Source organism: Scomber japonicus, chromosome 3 (genome assembly GCF_027409825.1).
Source record: "Scomber japonicus isolate fScoJap1 chromosome 3, fScoJap1.pri, whole genome shotgun sequence".
Lineage (NCBI taxonomy): Eukaryota > Metazoa > Chordata > Actinopteri > Scombriformes > Scombridae > Scomber > Scomber japonicus.
In genome coordinates this window covers 33549988-33570645 of record NC_070580.1, presented here as the reverse complement: position 1 = coordinate 33570645, position 20658 = coordinate 33549988, and the positions used below count along the sequence as shown (strand labels likewise).

Here is a 20658-nt window from a genome sequence, read left to right as displayed (position 1 = left end):
GGTCTCGTTCCGCAGCTTGAACACCCTTCCTCTCTGGGTCGTCAAATCAGCGCTGGGGTCCAATGAGCTCAGGGCCTTGTAGGTAATCTGCAGGCGGACAGGAAACAGGAAACAGATCAACACACTTTCAGGATTGGATGTAATGTAGATTGCTTGGGTTCAAGTTAGCTTAGCTTAGCATAGCATAGCATAGCATAGCATAGCATAGCATAGCATAGCATAGCATAGCATAGCATAGAGTAAATTAGGATATCATAGCTTAGTATATATTGATTTGGAAACTATTTGATTCTTCAGCTGCTAAATGTTTAACTGAGATAATAATGAAGTAAAAAAAACATTTATAGGCTGAAATATGTTGTTATTAAGAAAACTGCTGAGTCATGATAACTCTCTGTGGGTTTATCGCTCAAGTGACTAATCTGATGTTACAAATTTCATCCTTTGTTTATATGAAAAATGTTGTTTAGTGCAGTTTTATTTCTTTATGTTTTACTCAAGATGATTTCATATCTTTGTTGCCTTTTATTCATCATGTTATCTAACATTTGTAATAGATAAAACTAACTTATATTAAGACATTTCTTTTTATTCTGCAGTTAATTAAACTGAATTCCTGTGATTCAAACATATTATTCTACTAATTGAAGACTAATGCATTGCTCACCTCATCTATCTCCCTCGTTAAACTCAATATTTAAGCCTATCTGTGTACCTTTGAGTCCATTTTCAGTTTGTAATATGTGTTTTTTTAAATTCATTTATTAGGATAAACAATCCAAATGAAAATAGTAAGCTTCAGAGTCTGACCCCGAAACCACTTCCTCTCTCCTCTGTCCTCTGTCCTCTGTCCCCTGTCCTCTGTCACATGGAGCAAATCCAACAAATTGACCATCTGTTACTAAATGGTCTGTTAAAAAGTCATACAAATCAATTTTAGATTTTAAAGTGTTGTTGGCTTTTTTCGACAGGTCTGCGCTTCACCGCATGATCTCCACTTTGAGACTGGAACAAATTGAGCAAAATTGACCCGTGGCTACAAAACTGGCAGAAGCACAACAATAGTTCTTCTGCTAAAAGAAATGTCAATGCACTGTATGTCGTAATGTTGCCGCTGGCCAGTTTCCACACTGCACAACTGTCAATGACTGCACACATGCATGGAGAGAGAGAGACAGAGAGAGAGAGAGAGAGAGAGAGAGAGAGAGAGAGAGAGAGAGAGAGAGGAGAGAGAGAGAGAGAGAGAGAGAGAAGGAGAGAGAGGAGAGAGAGAGAGAGAGAGAGAGAGAGAGAGAGAGAGAGAGAGAGAGAGAGAGAGAGAGAGAGAGAGAGAGAGACCCATCTTTTGGTCATAAGTAATTATCTTTCATGAAAGCTGCCAAATGGGAGCTGAGGATAATTGGTCCCGGCCCCTTTCACAGAAACATACATACAACATCTAACACACACACACACACACACACCACGCACACACACACACAAACACACATAGAGAGAGAACTCCAGGGGACAGCTGTCATTGTGAATGACAGTCAGTACAAAAGAGTATTGACTGGTGGGAAAAAAAACACATTAATAGCAATTCAACCCCAAACACACTTCAGCACTTGTACTGTGTATGTGTGTGTGTGTGTGTGTGTGTGTGTGTGTGTGTGTGTGTGTTTCTGGATCTCTGAGGGCATTTCAGTTTGTCTTTCAGACTCAAAATGAAAAAAAGGTACATAAAGTGCAGATGCATGGAGAGAGAACAAGTGAGGGATGTAGAGAAGGAGAATGAAAAAAAATAGACATATGAAGTCAGACAATATGAATGAACCAGGAGCAAAGACCTCAAGTAATGCTCCACCAATGCAAAGTTATTCTGCAACTTGCAAAGCTGGAGCCTCTAGAAAAGTTCATGGCTCCTGTTATTTGACTTCTTGACAAAACAGAATATGATGGAAGTACTTTACATCTGACTGACAGCTACCAAACTTTCCCACAGTGGAGCTCCCATAAATCCAGATTCAGGTCCAGGCCAAATAATCAACATGTGCCCACCAAATGCAATCCAAATCTTATTTTCTATTCTTTCTATCTTGCCTGAGTATAATGACCAGAGATACACTTTACATCTGACTGACAGCTACCAAACTTTCCCACCTGCAGAAATGGAGCTCCGATAAATCCAGATTCAGATTTTTCCGCCAAATAATCAACAAACACTTATATAGAGAGATTGCCATGTGCACCAAATGCAATCCAAATCTAATCTAATTATTTCTATCTTGAGTATAATGAGCAGAGATGCATGCAGATATAACACCAACAACACAGAAAGCATTATTCTAGGATCTAAACCATGTACAGTCCTCATGTCTCCTAGCTGAATTCAGCTGAGGAGCTTTGTTACACCTCTCATCCTTTTCCTTTCCCCATATGTCCATATCCCCTGTTACACTGAGATCCACAAAGGGGCTGAGATAAAGCTTAAAAGACAAGACAAGACTGAGATACAGAACAAGAATTAATGAGAAACTGAGCTTCAAAAACCCCGAGCTTGATATCTCTCTCGCTCATCTTCAGCACTCCTTATATCCGACTTGAAGGTCCTTAACGCCTCGTAGCTTCAGCCGATTATTCGGACATCAAATAGCAACGAGACAAAACAATAGACGTCTGATCAGTCTGTTTCTCGGATTGACTTCAAAAAGCTGAAAGACTAGGGTTCGATTTTTTAAAACCGGAGTCAATTAAGTTGTGGTTTAAAAGTTGGACAGCTGAGACTAGACTCTAGAAAGAGACTCACATATACAAATATATTTAAAAAAGTACTGTAAATGTGAATATGAGTGTGTCAGTCAGATTATAAAGGGCATTTTTAACAATGGAAACAAATTATAGATGATATAACTTCCTCATCATATTGATTGAAGTGAGTCTTTACTATTTTTTTCTGCTTTGAAATGAATTCATAGAAAAAATAAAGAGCTGAAGTGAGGCAGGAAGTAAGAATGAAAGAGAGAAGCTGTAATGAATGTGTGAGTGCTTCAAGGTTCACATATAAACTCATATAAGCACACACTTATACAATAGAGGTTTCAGAAAGAAAGGGGGGGGTAATTTAATGTAAAAACTAATAATCTTTAAATATGTTATAATTTCTAATATTGTTCTCAAGTTTACACCCGAGTAAAGAACACTGAATTGAAAACAGGAAGCGAGACGAGAAGCTCATATTTAGTCTCATTAGATGTTTTGTTAATAATAAAAAAATACCATAGAGACAAAGCACATTGGATTAGAAAGAAAGGAATTGTAATGGAGAGGAGAGAAGGAGATATAAAAAAAAAAAAAGTGAGACAAATAGCGATAAAGTCAAAAAAGTGGAAAAAAGAAATGGAGACTGATGGAGTGAAAAAGAAAGAATAAAGAAGCCAAAGTGAAGCTGATAGACTGAGCAAGAAAGGGCGAGAGAGATAGAGAGAGCGCGAGAGAGAGAGAGAGAGAGAGAGAGGGAGCGAGAGAGAGAGACAGAGAGAGAGAGAGAGAGAGAGAGAGAGAGAGAGAGAGAGGAAGCAAGAGAACATCTCCACAGTGTGATAACAAGTGATGTATTTGGATGTTTTGTGTAAATAGGTTGCTCAGAGGCTGGAGGTGGTGTGAGTTTTGTTGTTTTTTTGGGTTGAGGTGGTGGGAGGAGGAAGAGGAGGAGGAGGAGGAATCTCTAGCACTTCACATTCGTGGACGTCGGCTCGGGCCCTTCGTCGCTCCATTTGCGGATTTAAATCAAAAGCACTGACAGCTGTGTGCCTCACTTCAACCAGAGCCCTGCAGGCTGGAGGGCTGATGTGTGAATGTGTCACCGGGTTTACGAGTATGAGAGAAAGACGAGAGAGAGAGAGAGAGAGAGAGAGAGAGGAGAGAGAGAGAGAGAGAGAGAGAGAGAGAGAGAGCGAGCAAACACTTGGTTGAGGGTAAACGAAAAGAAATGATGATCTGGCTCCAGGAAGTAACACGAACGAGTCAAAACTGAACTACATGAAACGAAAGAAAACAAAGAACAAATATAATGTGGTGTGGAGGCGACTCTGCTGCTGCTGCTGCTGACAGGAAGTGGACCTTCTGTAGGTTGCTAAGCTGCCACTGATTGGACAGGGCCAATGATTGGTGTCCGCTCCCTGTGCACAGAAGGCACAACACAGGATGTAAAAAGCACATGTAGATGTTCTGGCTCCACATTAATAGTGAGATAGTAGCATGCTGGAAACCCAAAGTACAGGTTGACTGTGTAACTGAAGCTACAGTATGATCAAGATAAGAGTCCAGTTTGTGTGATGTGGTTTTAGGTGAGTATCACTGATTTACATTGTTGGGGTTGTTACTCAAAACAATGTAATATATTACACATAACTCAAGCCAGATAGCTCACTAAAGTGTTCCTGTTTAATGACAACCGTCCTCTACTATTATCTATTATATTATATTTCATATATTATATAGTCTGTTCACTATCATCGTCAGACTCAGACTCATTTTATTGTCATTTCTTTCACCAAGGAACTTGGGGGAAAAAAACGAAACACAGTGCTCAGGTCCAGGTGCTAAATTAAAAATATATAATAAATATGTTTACTAAAAATTAACAACATATGAATATGTATATAAATAATCGGTACTATACTGAGCTTGTTTCGGAGATTTGCAAATCGGTTGAGGTCTGCATGCACTCAGCTTGAGCATCACTGCAGGTCTGTGAGTTTTTCACTATTAGCTTTGTGTTAGCATTAGCGGTCAGGTAGCATGCATGAAACGCACATTTGAATATTCTTTTTATCCGCCCAATTTATACATAATAATTGAAGGCTGTATGTAACATAAGTAGCGCCGTATTTGATTGTTTAGTAACTGTAATGTGATTACTGACTGTAGACGCTGTACTGTGTTACACCCAACACTGCTGATCTGCTCTTTGATGTAACACTGAGGATCAGTCCACACTATAGTCTACTTTTTAAAAAACTGCTTCCTTTTAGATATATAAGATATCAATATACTGCATCTCCTAGTTCCCATAAACCTTTCCATTCTTGGGTATTCTTGGGTAGACCTATTTCTGGTTTGGATTAAATTTTCACTTCTGATGTATCACCGTCTTTTAGAGGACTCAAGGACATTTTACAAAACAGCAGCAGCCAGTCAAATATCTCTGAAATCTGCTACTTCAGTCTATGTTTTGAGGGCTACGGCTAACAGGGGACGCAGAATAAATAAAGAATAAAGGAAAAATAGACACAATGCTGTTTTCTTCATTGTCCTTTTAATCCAGCGTTCCTATAGCTTAAGATATGAACCTTAAAATGACTTCCAATTTATATGTAAAGGGGAAAAAAAGTCGATAAATACAAAAGTCTGCAATCTGATGTCATTTAGCTTGATAATGACAGTCGGTATGTTTTTTGTAAAGTGCATTGAGAAAGTGCGGTTTACTTATTTCTTCTTCTTCTTCTTCCTCCACTTTTCTCGGCACTTAACTCCCCGGCTACAGACAGACAAGCTAAACGCCTCTCAGATTGAGCAACTTGGGGGAAAACCTTTAGCCAATAGAAGACAACGCTGTAAAATGCAGCAGAAAGCCTCCTGATAGAGCAGCAGCTTCAGCTTCGCCTGTTTTTCCGACGAGCAGCTGGCGTCTCCCAGGTCTGAGAGTTGGCCTGGCTGGCTGAATAAAACATGTTAAATCAATAGCTATTTATACAGACTGGGACTTAGGGGCTGGAACAATAAAATATCACCTATTTCATCTACGCTGCAGATTTGGTTTGCACATCAATGGCTGTTATTTTATAAGACGTGAATGGCTCTCTATATTTTTATGAGCTTTATTCTCTCTTTCTCTCTCTCTCTATCTCTCTCTCTCTTTGCCTGTGTTGATTATCTTCTTCCTTCTTCCCTTCTTCACCCCCTCCTCTCTCTCTCTTCCTCTAAAGGGAGGAGTTTGAACCATAAACCTCAGGTGTACTCTCTCTTTCCTCCCTCCTCTCTCTGTCTCTCTCTGTCTCTCTCTGTCTCTCTCTGTCTCTCTCTGTCTCTCTCTCTCTCTCTCTCTCTCTCTCTCTCTCTCTCCCTCTCCCTCTCCCTCTCTCTCCCTCTCTCTCTCTCCCTCTCTCTCTCTCTAGTTGATGTACTTGGAATCGGTAGAGCCATAAAGTTCAGGTTGTTTTATTGGCCAATGAAAAGGCAGGCACGCAGCGGGGCAGTGCATCTCGGGTAATAGAGTGTGCGTCTGTGGGGGATAACTCACCGGAGGGAAGGTGTTCAGTGTGTGTGTGTGTCTGTGCGTGTGTGTGTGTGTGTGTGAGCGAGAGAGTGATTGAATAAGTAAGGCAGAGGAAGTAAACATACAAAAGAAAGAAAGAAAAAAGGATTAGAAGCAGAAAAAAGGCAACAAATAAAAAGTGAGAAAGAGCATTTGATTAAAGACACAGAGGTATAGTCGGTTCAGTGAGGCAATGAGAGGGAAGACAATTAATGTCAGGCTAGCACTCTTTAGTAAAGTATCCTTTAAGGTTTTTTTTATGTTGTAACCGAGGGGCTTTATAAATACTTCACACATCATTTACCACAGCTTTATAGATCGGCTGTGAGTCATTAGTAAACACAACTCTTTGGTTGGTTGGAAAAACACTCCGGCTGGTGGTAATGCTCCTCCAGCACTTCCTTTCAATGTATTTAACAATTGGAAAGCAATTTGATTTTTTTTAATGAATTATTGACATTTATAATTACTTTTATTGTCTTCCTAAAAAAAGACAAAGCAAGTGTAACACTGAGAGGTGAGGCACTTCTTCAGAAACTCTTCTATTCTTGTAAATTATTGGCTTATGCCAGGCGGGGAGTTACGGTCCTCTGAAATGAGGCCAACATGGAAGTAACTTAGAACTGCATTCTATCAAAAGGCCACCAGGGGGCGACCGTCTCTATACAAGTCAATGGAGAATTCAGCAACTTCTCACTTGATTTCTAACCTCAGTAAACGTTTTCAAAATGTGTTTATGGTCTCAATCGCTAGTTTAAAGCCTTCTTCAATGCAGTATGATGTTCATTTGGAACATTTTGGCCTCCCTGATTTTATATGTGACGATAAAGCAGGGTATGCATTAGGGCGTGGCTACGTCGTGATTGACAGGTTGATTGACCAATGTCCTCGAGATCCAGCCCTCGCAACCATAGCAACCTCCCCGCTCCGCCCGTGGCCCCGCTTCATGCCCACATAAGTAGAATCCGTGTTTTTATTTTTCCCAGCATGCACCTCAAATTTTCAAGATGGCGCTGCCTAGATTCGAAACTATTGGCTTCCGAGCAGCAGTCCACAAACCAATGGGTGACGTCATGGATGTTACGTCCATTTCTTCTATACAGTCTATGGCTTATTACTGATCTATGCAGCATAAGTAAATGATTAAGTACCTGTGCAGGTGTTCATGCATCTCTCAGTATGATCTCACCTGTGTGTGTTTGCATATATTTGTTCATGCAGGAGATTGATGCTGGTGAGTATTATAAGCTGTAGTTTTTACCCAGCAGCTCTCTTCATCAAACACACCTCAGCGGCAGTGTGTGTGTGTGTGTGTGTGTGTGTGTGTGTGTGTGTGTGTGCGTGCGTGCCCTGCGGTGCTGCAGCATTTTTGAGCTCTCGCCAAGTTTTATGGAAATAAACAATGTTTATGAGGCGCCATCGTGGAATTGCTGCTGTAGAAATGCTATTTCAATTCACTTTTGTCATTTAGCATTTTTTATTCCCCGTGCACTTGTTTGTTTTATTAGAAAATATGTGGTGCCTTCATTCCTTACTATCTCAGTGCCGCTGTCCTCTGTGGTGTTGAATTAAGTAGGAACTATGTGAGATATTTGCTTTTTCTCTTCAGTTTTATTTGTCTTTCGTTCACTTGAATGGAACGTCAAATTGTTTACTCCCTCTCAACACTTTAAGCATTTACTAGAAGCTCTGATCCGAAGCACATTACAGCTGTATAAATGGATAAAGTTGGGTTCAGTTACTGCTTAACTTTCTGCTGTTCATTTTCACAGTGTATTCAGTAACTCTGGGGCTGAACATTAGTGGTTTACTAAACTGGCGAGATCAAACTTCCTTCCAGTCATTATTTTTACTATGTATTTATACAGATCAATGCCCAGGGGCTGGACTATAAAACATTATCTATTTCATCTACAGTACACAGCAATTTTGCACATCGCCAATGGTTCCTAACCCTGGACTTTTATGGGCAGCACACTCGTTTTTTCTCTTGCCCTTTGACTAATCTTTTCTGGCTTGCTTTCAGTCTCATGTAACCTTGGTTTCCTTTACTCTGTTGAATACCCCGAAAAGCATTTGTTTGATGTGGAAATTCATTACTTAATCTAGCATACGAAAACCTTCCCTGTGCATTTTTATAATGGTAATAAACCTTGTACAGTTCTGCATTTAGGCTCTTTTGTTAAAATATGCTAATTAGATGAAAGTGATTTTATCTAAATGTGTTTACTGGTATTATCTCTAACCCTGAATTAAATTACCTTGCCAATGATTTCACTGTCAACATCTTTCTGACAAGTTTAAAAGTAGACTAATGTGCTAATTGTACTAATTGTTAATGCTAATAGTATAATAGGTTGTAGCATTGGATGTTTAAAATAACAATCTCTTCCCCAGAGCTTTAAAAAAAAGCACTATCCTGCCTTTGAATGCACCTTCACAGGTTTGCTGAAGACAGGATAAACAGAGTCAGATGGAAAACCCCTGCCATCATAAATCCACTTATATCCTCTCTCTGTTTTTTGACACTTCCTGTCCTGCTCATTAAACACTGTGTGACCACCTACTCTGCCCTCTAAAGCATAAATAAGACAAAAACATAAACTGTATTTTCTTAAGTTCCCACATACAAGATAAATAATACTGCCTTTTCCCAAGGATGTTGACATCTAATGCCCTACCTTCAAACTATCTCGACTAAATATGTCAAGGCCCAATATGCATAACACATAATCCTTCCCATCTCTTTGCACCTTGACATTTGCAATCCTGCTTTCAAACCATAGACTGTATAAAAGAAATGGACTTAACATCCGTGACGTCACCCATTGGTTTGTGGACTGCTGCTCGGAAGCCAATAGCTTCGAATCTGGGCAGCGCCATCTTGAAAATTTCAGGTGCATGCTGGGAAAAATAAAAACACGGATTCTACTTATATGGGCATGGGCGGAGCCATGAGCGGAGTAGGGGAGGTTTCTATGGTTGCGAGGGCTAGATCTCGAGGACATTGGTCAATCAACCTGTCAATCAGGACGTAGCCACGCCCTAATGCATACCCTGCTTTATCATCACATATAAAATCAGGGAGGCCAAAATGTCACAAATGAACATCATACTGCATTGAAGAAGGCTTTAAACTAGCGATTGAGACCATAAACACATTTTGAAAACGTTTACTGAGGTTAGAAATCAAGTGAGAAGTTGGTGAATTCTCCATTGACTTGTATAGAGACGGTCGCCCCCTGGTGGCCTTTTGATAGAATGCAGTTCTAAGTTATTTCTGCGGTGGCCTCATTTCAGAGGACCAGAACTCCCTGCTTGTTTCTAACATAGTGAATAAACCGGCTGCCAAAGATGAATTCAGGACAGGAAGATATTGTGTAACACTTACCATATATAGTTGCAATATACAGAATAAAGCCTGAATATAGAAAATAAAAAATAAAATAAAAAAGCATCTTTCTCTTCCTCTGCTCCACTCACCATGCACCCTGACACCTCCCGCCTTTGCCCTGTAACTTAGTACACACCTATTGTTTTAAGTTGCAGCATTTCTGTTTTTAGAAGTTTCCCCATTTGGGACAGACTGTTCTCTCGCTTCCCGACTTTAAAATGTCAAAACATTCTGGGTCACTACGGATAGAAAGGCAAACACACACACATGCTAATACTGCTCTCTCTCTCTCAAACACACACACACACATACACAGACACACACACACACACACACACACACACACACACTCACACTCACACTCACACTCACACTCATACTCATACTCATACTCATACTCATACTCATACTCATACTCATACTCATACTCATACTCATACTCATACTCATACTCATACTCATACTCATACTCACACACACACACACACACACACACACACACACACACACACACACACACACACACACACACAGAGAGAGAGAGAGAGATGTATGTAAATGCAAAGAAATCCTATAATAAATGCTGATACATGTGCAAATGCTCACATGAATACATGAATGGGATCTTTGGTGTTTTCCTCATCCATGTTTTTCTCATGTTAACAATAGAAAAAAATGGCTTAACTGTAGAAAGACATAGCAACACACAATCATCCGGTAATGTTTCTTAGCCGTGCTTCGTCCATTGTTCTCATCGACTCTCGATAAGCAAACAGAAGTGAAGGAAAAGAATGACAGAAGGACTAAATATAGACTGATAAACATTTTCCAGGCAGCACAATTGTTCTCAGTGAGATAAATATACACGAGAGAGAGAGAGAGAGAGAAATGCAGAGATGAGCACTATGGCAATAATACTCCATAGCTTCATAAATAGCTGAGCTGTTAATCTCTAACAGAGGAATCAATGGCTTTATCAGGCTGTTCAATCAGGAAGTCCAGAGGCTGAAGGGAGGAGCGATGAGTTTTGGGGGGTAATGACAGCAGAGCAAGTACTTTGGAAAGTGCTCATGTCTTGCATTTCTCTCTACTATGGCAGCTCATTGCGACTAAAAGTTAAAGTATCAAAGACTTTCTGGTAGGAAAAGGAAATTTGGTTCACCCAGGAAGAGGTGAACTATGAAAAAATCACTCTGCCGTTGGTGACAGCTTGACAGGAAACGGCCTAAATCCGCATCCGATTGACACTTGTTTGACAGCCGCACAGCAACTTCTTGCCAGTCGAGTTAAGACGGGTGACAGGAAGGTCACTCTCCCTCTAGATGCTAATGTCGACTACACATCTTCTTCTGCTCTCACTCATACGTTAAAATCTACGGCTGATGATTATTCACCACAGATTGGAAGTCTTTTTTTGTGTCTTATGTGATTTCTTACTGTATCAGAAAGTTACAGTCCTAAGATGTTTTAGTTTGTTTAGTTTAGATGTTTTAGTTTTCACTTCCTGTTGTAGGAATCATTAATGTTGTACAAATCGTTCTTTTTTTCCCTTTAACCTTCCTGTCGTCTTCTCGGGTCAAATTGACCCTGTCTGTTTTGACTAGTACTTCCTTCTTTCCTTCCTTCCGTCTGTCCTTCCTCCCTCCTTCTCTCTTTCTTTCCTTCCTTTCTCTTATCTCCTTTCCTTCTTTCTCTTTCTCCCTTCCTCCCTCCTTCCTCCCTCCCTTCCTCCTTCCTTTCCTTCCTTCCTCCCTTATTTCCCTCCTTCCTTCCATTTGTCCCTCCCTCCCTCCCTTCCATCCTTCCATCCTTCCTCCCACCTGTCTTCCCTCCCTTCTTTCTTGCTTTCCTTCCTCCCATCCTTCCTTCCTTTCTTCCTTTCTTCCTCCCTCCCTTCCTTCCATCCTTCTTCCTTCCCTTCCTTCCTTGACTCGAGGACAACAGGAAGGTTAAATCAAATCTATATTTGCTCTGCTTGTACCAGGAAATGAAAATCAGGTGAACATTAGCACTGTTCATATGCTAATTGCCAATATGTCATGGTAAATACTGTATATGCACTGTGATGTAGGTGTAGTGGTGGTGGCAATGAGTATGTATTTATTATGCATTTATTATATTCTGTATTGCTTCATGTGTATTATGGCTTTTATGGTTGTTTTAATTTATTTATTGTTAATGGCTGCAGTACAGGTCGTTAGCCCAAGATAAATTTCCCACCTGGTGGAACAATAAAGTAAACAGAGATATTTAAATATTGTTTTAAATATATTGGAACCAGTGCAAGATATGATATAATATAACCACAAATATGCAAATAAGAGTTGTATGATGGGTAACTAACTAAACACACCAATAAACAATGTGGAGGGGGAAAGACTTAAGGTCAGAAATCCATCAATCCATCATTATTTGGGCACCTAGTTGAAAAAATGTGTATTTTAAACCTGGTATTTCTTTATAATGTTGATGTAAAGGGCTCATACGTGAATAATGTGTTGTTTTTTTAATGTTCACCCTCATTTTAATACCATGCTATTTCATTCATTCATTCATTCAGATAAATAATCTCACAGGACTATTATTATATTAACATTTATTCTACATTCAGGTATCATACAGCTTTTTATCTAGCGCTATAGTTAGGAAGGGGTTAAATCCTTTCTGTTGTAACCAGACTGTAACCGATAGAAATTGGACAAAAAGTCAGAGTCACTGCACTCTGATAATATTTCTGTGGTGGTATTAAAAAAAATAGAGGGTTGAAAAACGTTTCTTTTTTTGTTTATTCAAATTACATATTGCCCTCTTCCCACTAAAGGCATTCAGTGAAGTGGAAATATATTAAAGGATATTACACAGAAACTCAGCAGAGGCATAAGTGGGGCGATAAAGAAGAGAAACAAAGAAATAATGAGGGCAGCGGACGACCTGGCTTCAGCACCGAGGTAATAAGACAGAAATGAAAAGGAAGGTATTAGAAAATGAAAATGAGCATTTGACAGGAAAAGACATCAAGGGAGGCGCAGTGGTTCCTCTCTCTGCTTCAGGCCAAAACTACAAACAGCTGGCTGGTGATTGGTAATGGCATGCGATTGGCTAGAGAGACGGCAGAGGAGCCGTGATTGGCCGCAGGGCAGGAAGTAGTGCCTGAGAGATTAGAGTGCAGCAGATAATCCTCTGTGTGTGTGTGTGTGTGTGTGTGTGTGTGTGTGTGTGTGTGTGTGTGTGTGTGTGTGTGTGTGTGTGTGTGTGTGTGTGTGTGTGTGTACGAGACAGAGGGTAGGGGTTGGGGTCTGGATGGTTGGATAATCCTCTCTGACTATTAACCCCGTCTTTGTGTGTGTGTGTGTGTGTGTGTATGTGTGTGTGTGTGTGTGTGTGTGTGTGTGTGTGTGTGTGTGTCTAGGTGTATAATCCTCTTCTCTTTGACTACTGGCAGACAGATTAGAGCAGTCTTGCTTCTACGGGTTCAGAAGTGTTTTAAGAGACCTACACTCATTTATTCCCTTTGATATATACATTTATTTATTTATTTATTCATTTCAGTTTAGTAACAATTACATCATCTGCATCCTGTGTGTGTATGTTTGCTTATTATTTTAGAAGCAGGAATTTCCATAAAATAACTAAAAGTAAATAATATTCATAAGGAAATCCCCCTCAAGAAAATAACATAATATAATTAATCAAAATGTTTATAAATAGCTGCCAATCAGTCATAAATGAATTTAACTGTACTATTTACAGGTTATATGCTTTAGTGGATTAATATGATTAAAAATATGATTTCCAAAAGATAATATGTCTACTTAGATATCTCTCCTTTTTTGTGATTTTATATTCACAGCTTAAGCTAAAGTCACATTTAAACAGATATAGAAGCTTGTTTCCTGACACAACTTAAATGTTATAATATTTAAATGGTCCATCTCTGAGGTCAAACAATCCTACAGTAGTTTAAGTAAATTGGGGAACCACAGTTGCAGGTAATAATGCAACATAGAGAACTGATATTATACACTAATTTGGATAGGGAGATATTAGTAGTCTAACTTAAATATTCTGGGTGTTTTCAGACTCATAGTTTGTTTGCTCTTGTTTGAATCAGTGGATGATGTGTTAAAAAAAAGGTTTTCACTCAAAAAATACTCCAGGCGAACCATAACACATCATTAATGTGCTAGTCCAGGTTGGATCTCTACTGTCTCTCCAGCTCATTGCTAGCCAATAAAGTAATAAAGTATTTTTACCTTTACCTTTAGCCACTCAGGGGCTTTACCACTAGGGGTCAAATACCCCTTTTCCACCGAGCTGGTGCTGGTTCGGAGCCAGAGCCTGACTAAGCACCGGTTCTTTGCTTTTCCACCACCAAAGCTCCAGCCCCGAGCCTCAGAACGGGAGCCAGAGCACCAACTCTTTGTTGGTCTAAAGCAGGAACCGATTACATCAGTGGACTGGGGGCGGGGCTAACGTTTATTAGCCGGCTAGCGGGGATAACATTTATTAGCCGGCTAGCGGGGTTAATGTTTATTAGCCGGCTAGTGGGGTTAACGTTCATTAGCCGACTAGCGGGGTTAACGTTCATTAGCAGGCTAGCAGGGTTAACGTTCATTTGTTGACTAGCGTGGCATTTATAATTTTTTGGCCAGAGCTGTCGTCTTCTTCTTCGTGTCCGGCAGGGTAGATGAGGGACCAAACCAAAGCCTCATCCTCACAAGTTTCTCAGTACTGTTGTTTTAGTCCACACCAATCTTCAACTACATTGTTCAGATATGCCCAAATGAATCATGAAGCAAGAAAAATAAACCATAATTTCAAACTCCAATCCAAAAATATGAAAAGAAATAGCTCAAATGAAACACTCAAAAAAGATTAAAAGGAAATGCTAACAGCCATAAGACCTTTATGGCTTCACTTTGCAGGTTTGTAGTGTTCCCTGGTGCTAATGTGTTGTTTTCAGTTTGTTAGAAAGAGATAGGAGTCTCTTTCGGCTATAGTTTAAACGCATATTGTTTTAACATGATGATCAAAATACCTTATTGCCTTCAGAGAACAATAACCCTTATTATTTTTAATGCACATATTTTCACAACAAAGCTTTTCAAGTTGATTATAATTCAACAGTTGTGACTGAACACATTTCTGCAGGGGGAAAAAAAAACCCACATCTTTTTAAACATCACTTGACAATAACACGATTTTCTTGTAGTAAAAGAAACAAAATAATACTTCTCTGAGAAACACTGTTATTGTCGAAGTGATAAAAGACTCTCATATCATTGCAGGTGAAATCAGTGATTGCAGCCAGAGGAGAAAGAGTCACCTGCTGAGCTCCACGCACCCACACATACACATCGCTCATCATTTTAACACTTCAATTTGCTCCTTTCTTATTACCTTGAGATGTTGTAAGGTGGAGCTGAACAATGCTAGGCTGTTACAAATATCAGAGATGTACACAAACAAAGGGGAAAGTAGAGCTGCATTACTATCTCACTCACACACACACACACACACACACACACACACACACACACACACACACACACACACACACACACACACACACACACACACACACACACACACACACACACACACACACACACACATATATATATATACAGGTGTAAGTAATACCAGGCCATTCCCCTGCAGGCCAAACAGGCAGTGTGACGGAGTAAATGGGGTCAGCAGCTCAAGGACTTGAAAGCCTCACACTAAATATAGTCCATTATTGACAGAAATGAAAAACAATACAGACGAAAAAAGGAAAAAGAGGAAAAAAGGACGGAGACATAGAAGATGGATAGAGGATTAAAGTTATGTTTCTCACTCTTCTTCATCAGCGAAGGGTTCAACCTCTGTTTTGTTTTTTTTGTGTCTGCTAGTTTTATAAGTGGCAATTATTTCTGTGGCACATGTTGTCTAAATAAACAGGTTGTCTTCCTCTCTCTCAGAAACACTGCTTACTGAAAACTACACAGCAGCTTCTATATGTGTATCAGCTATACTGTATTATATGTGCTCCACTACTGCAGGGGAGTACTCTTAGATCTCTATCAGTAGTCTGTGTGTGTGTGTGTGTGTGTGTGTGTGTGTGTGTGTGTGTGTGTGTTTCAGAGTCGAAGTGAACTTGCAAGTAAAAGACTGTGAGACTGTGTAAAGCTTTGAGTCTGGCGTTGGAGGCCAGCTGAGGTCAAATCCACAAACAAGCTGCCTGTCAGCAAACAGTTTTCACGGTTGAGCAGTGAGGTTGTTTTTGTTTAAGGCCAAATCTGTGACATCCACCATGGTAAACTAATGATTCAGCCTAACTTCAAGATGTAGAAAACACAAGACTGGAAATCTTCTGATATAACTACGATATTAAAAAAGTTGTTTTTTTTAGTACACCCACGGCTAGCATGAGGCATCCACTAACTTTTCATTCACTTCTCATTGGCCAAGAAAATAAACCTTTTCAATGCAAGACATCCTGGACTCCTGTCTACTCTCTCCATTGATGTATGGGCTGCATAATTAAAATCTCTATCAGTTGTGAACCAAATAATTAAACTATAGGTCTGAAAACGTCCTATAGTATAATGGTTGTTGAGTTATACTGCAGGAATCTTGCAGATGCAGAAAAAACTCTGACAAACTCTGTTTTGCCACCAATGAGCGTGGACAAAGAAGACGTGATCGGATCATTGATCGGTTTATTTAAACTCGGTTTGAATAAATTCGGCCCCAAAAGTCCTGAAAGCCTACTGACAACTCCCTAAGTTGCTGAGTTATACTGCAGGAATCTTGCAGATGCAGAAAAAACTCTGACAAACTCTGTTTTGCCACCAATGAGCGTGGACAAAGAAGACGTGATCGGATCATTGATCGGTTTATTTAAACTCAGCCCTAAAAATCCAGATTGTGTAAAGCCTACTGAAAACTCCCTAAATTGCTGAGTTATACTGCAGGAATCTTGCAGATGCAGAAACAACTCTGAGTCATCAGTTGCCCTGTTGGTTCTTTGAAGCATCTTTAACTTCCTGATTTGCCCCCCATGTCATCGCTCAGTTAACAGTAAACAGAGTCAGTAGTGAGATCACCTCAGGCGACCGCTGCGCTCATAATGAGAATCAATCATTCCTTTGTACGGCCATACAAGAACAGAGAATGTACCAACTACGTGTCTGCTGTTTCTACAGAAATCAGGAGCTTGGAACAAAGTAACTCACTGGAATAAATGCCAGACTGGTTGCCAGTATTGATTTTTGTGATTGATTAAAAGCCCTGCTTGAGGAGAACAGAATCAGGGAGTAAAGTTATTCACACACACATAAGACCGAGACAGAATAACTAAACTGTACTAGTAGCCTATCAGTGGTGTGTTGGATTAAACGGCTCAAAGGCTTGTCAGCAAGATCTTATTTTTGTTTCCCCTGTTGGATATTGAGCAGCTGGAGGGTAGAGTGCCTTGAAATATGTGTATAAGATGAGATGCTGATTCAAGAAGTCATCATGAGTTACAGGATAGGTCATATATCAGTGCCTCCCAAAAACTCATATGGATGCTTGCTGATCTTTTAAAGTTGAAGTTTAGTTACATTAAGATGACTGAAACTTTGAGTTTATGGTTAGCAAAAGATCACATTCATGCTTAAAAACAAACAAACAACCAAAAAAAAGAGGACTGGGTAGGGGGCGGGGTTTCAGCGAACTCGGTGGCCACGCCCACAGCGTTTGGGAGCAGAGAAAGAGGCTGATTTTTACACAACTTTGAAGCCTAATTTCATATATTTGGTGATTTTTTTTAATCATTCAAATTTGGCAGGGTGGTTAACAACACACTTTTCTGTGGTATGTCAAACTCAGAACACATATTTATTCTTACTTTACACTGACTTTAAGTTATTTTTGTTGGAGTTATGGGGTAAATGTTATTCAAATATGTTGCAGCTGCACCTGTTTTTACATGTTTCATATTTATATTTCCATATATCCGACAAAAAAATCTGCTTTAAACTGATTCAGATTTTAAGATTTTACCACTTTTATTACCACAATATAAAGAAAATGAGAGTTATCCTTAAAATAATGAAAACCTGAATATACAGTAATGTCCTCATTAGGGTTAAGCATGAAATTCTTTGACTAATTGGTTGGTCAAACCGAATCAGCTTGCTCCACTGCTTTATTCTAATCAATGTTAGCGGCAGCATCTGTTAAGCTAGCAGGGGTTCAAGAATAACTCTGCAGAGAGCAGCAGGGAGGAAAGCTAGCTAACAGGGAAGACCAGCGATGCTTGGATGGTCTGATGAGGCAATCAAAGAAGGGATTGACAAGGTCATGATCCCTGTGCATCTGAGTGTTCATCCACTCTCGTCTCAGCAAACCGTCGATATATATGCGGAGTGTCTGAAGGGGCCAGACGAGGGGAGACGCTGCAGGGAGCCTTACATCTATAGATTCATCCAAATCAATTAGAGTGGAAGCCTTGAGTTTCACATTCAGCCATGTTTATTTTCTGAGGTTTTAAACAGCTGCATGGTATTTATTTTTGCTGCAATATGCAAATGAGGGATTTTATTAGCATGAAACCACCTGTATTTAATATTTATGGCTTAAAATCCTGATATAAGAGCAGCTTCTGTTGAAATCAAACACTTCTCATCCGGACCTGATATTTTAGATTCCTATATTTAAGACCTAATTGCAGTTAAATCCCAACCGGCCCAGATCTACTGACCAGCTTGAACGCCAATTAAATGTGCAAAATGCCAGTTTAAGAAGATCAGAGTGAAAATCCAGCATCAATTTCAGTCTAATCTACTCTGTGAAGGGGAAAAAAAAAAAAAAAAAAAGAAAGTCTGTAAATTAACTACTCTGTCCTCTTACCGTGATGTCAAGTTCCTCCTAAATTCACCACTCGCATTCATTATTTTGGATTAGGAGTTTTACGATTTGACGTATCCTCCACCTGATTGACGGTGACCAGACCAAAGTGGAGAGTGGGTTAGACTCATTTATCAGCAGCTGTCTGACGGAGAATTTTCCAAACCCAGGCCGAGGCTAAGTGTCATCTATAAGAAAGACATACTGACATAAGTGCCAATTAAATGTGCCATGCCAATTTAAGCAGATTACAGTAAAACCTGCATTAAATTCCAGGTACTTAAAGAGATAGCAGTCCTTTCCTTCCCATTTCCTTTCTAATACTACATCCAAAATGAGAAATTTGGATTTAAAGAAATGGGACATCAATGATTTTCTATAATGCAGAGATTCTATAATAAAAAAATACATGGCAGGAAATTATTTATTTGTCTATAATTCTGAGATTATAATTGCTTTTTTGTGGCGTGATTAGAATTAACCCTCCTGTTGTCCTCGAGTCAAGGAAGGAAGGGAGGAAGAAGGAAGGAAAGGAGGGAGGAAGGAAGGAAGGGAGGGAGGGAGGGAGGGAGGGAGGAAGGAAGGAAAGGAGGGATGAAGGAAGGAAAGGAGGAAGGAAGGAAGGAAGGAAGGAAGGGAGGAAGGAAGGAAGGAAGGAAGGGAAAGGAAAGGAAAGAAGGAAGGAAGGAAAGGAAGGAAGGAAGGTAGAAGGGAGGGAGGGAGGGAGGGAGGGAGGGAGAAAAAGAGGAAGGGAGGAAGGAAGGAAAGACAGACAGGGGAAAGAAGGAAGGGAGGAAGGAAAAGAAGGAAGGAGGGAGGCAGGAAGGAAGGAAGGAAGGAAGGAAGGAAGGAAGGAAGGAAGGAAGGAAAGAAGGAAGGAAGGAAAGAATGAGGGAGGGGGAAGGAAGGAAAGAAGGAAAGGAAGACAGAGAGAGGAAGGAAAGAAAGACAGAAGGAGGGAGGGAGGAAGAACAGAAGGAAGGAAGAAAGGGGGATGAAGGAAGGAAGGAAGGAAGGAAGGAAGGAAGGAAGGAACAGTCAAAACAGATGTGGTCAAACTGACCCGGGAGGACGACAGGAGGGTTAATGGAGTAGTTTCAGTAGATCCACAAGGTTTTGAAAATAACACACACAAGGAAAAAAAAGAAGTAATATGCTGTTATAGAGCCGTCACTCTTCATGCCTGCATCCATTACAAACACATATTAATAGATCCCCAAATTATTATCATCAAGTATTACCCATGCACACTTCCTCCCTCTATCCCTCTATCCCATTTTCCCCAGACACCATTTATCCTTTTCTCAGATGAATAGAGAACCAGGGGGAGTAAGATAGGGAGGGAGGGAGGGAGGGGGGGAGGAGGGGGAAGAGGAGAGGAGAGGGGGGGTTTGGTCCCCTTAGATCTCACCCAGATGTTTCCTTTAATCCTGTAATTAGCTGCAATTATAGTAATACATACGAGAGATGAAGTGATCATATTTGCACACTGAATTAATTCATGTAATCATGCTATACTCTTTCTTTTCCGACACATTTCAACTTGCTCACTCGATACCTTTTATCTCCTCTCCCCCAGTTCTCTCTCTCTCTCTCTCTCTCTCTCTCTCTCTCTCTCTCTCTCTCTCTATCTCTCTCTCTCTATCTCCTCTCCTCTTCTTTTCATTCTCCTTATCTCTCCTAACAATTCTCCACCTTCACCCATCTATCTCAACCCCCCTCCTCCTCCTCCCCCTCTTTTTCCACCATCCCTCTCATTGTCCATGGTGTAATTCATGCTTTCCATCCTGAAAAGCGAGGAGGGAGAGACACAGAGAGGATGAAAAAAAAAAAAAAGAAAACACAAGAGACAACAGAGCAGGATAGGACACGACAAGAGGCCCTTTAGATGTTGCAGATGATGCCTTTAATCCTGTCAATAGCTGCAATTATAGTAATTATCTCTAATAGCAGCACATTGTGTTGAGACTCTGATATGTTTAACAGATGATGCTGAGACGTGCCGCCTCCGCCAGGCAGAGAGGGCAGAGAGCTTAGATTCATATTAATGAAACCGACACAAAACAAGGCCAAATTGATGATGGTCCCA

General features: G+C 40.1%; 1 protein-coding gene across 1 annotated transcript in view; it reads right to left on the bottom strand.

Annotated features, from left to right (window-relative positions):
- The window catches only part of ptprt (protein tyrosine phosphatase receptor type T), a 470972-nt gene that overhangs the window by 189021 nt on the left and 261293 nt on the right, over positions 1 to 20658 (bottom strand). The window contains exon 13 of the mRNA XM_053315616.1: positions 3 to 87. Coding sequence (XP_053171591.1) covers positions 3 to 87 — 85 coding nt within the window. The remainder of the gene's footprint in view (positions 1 to 2; positions 88 to 20658) is intronic.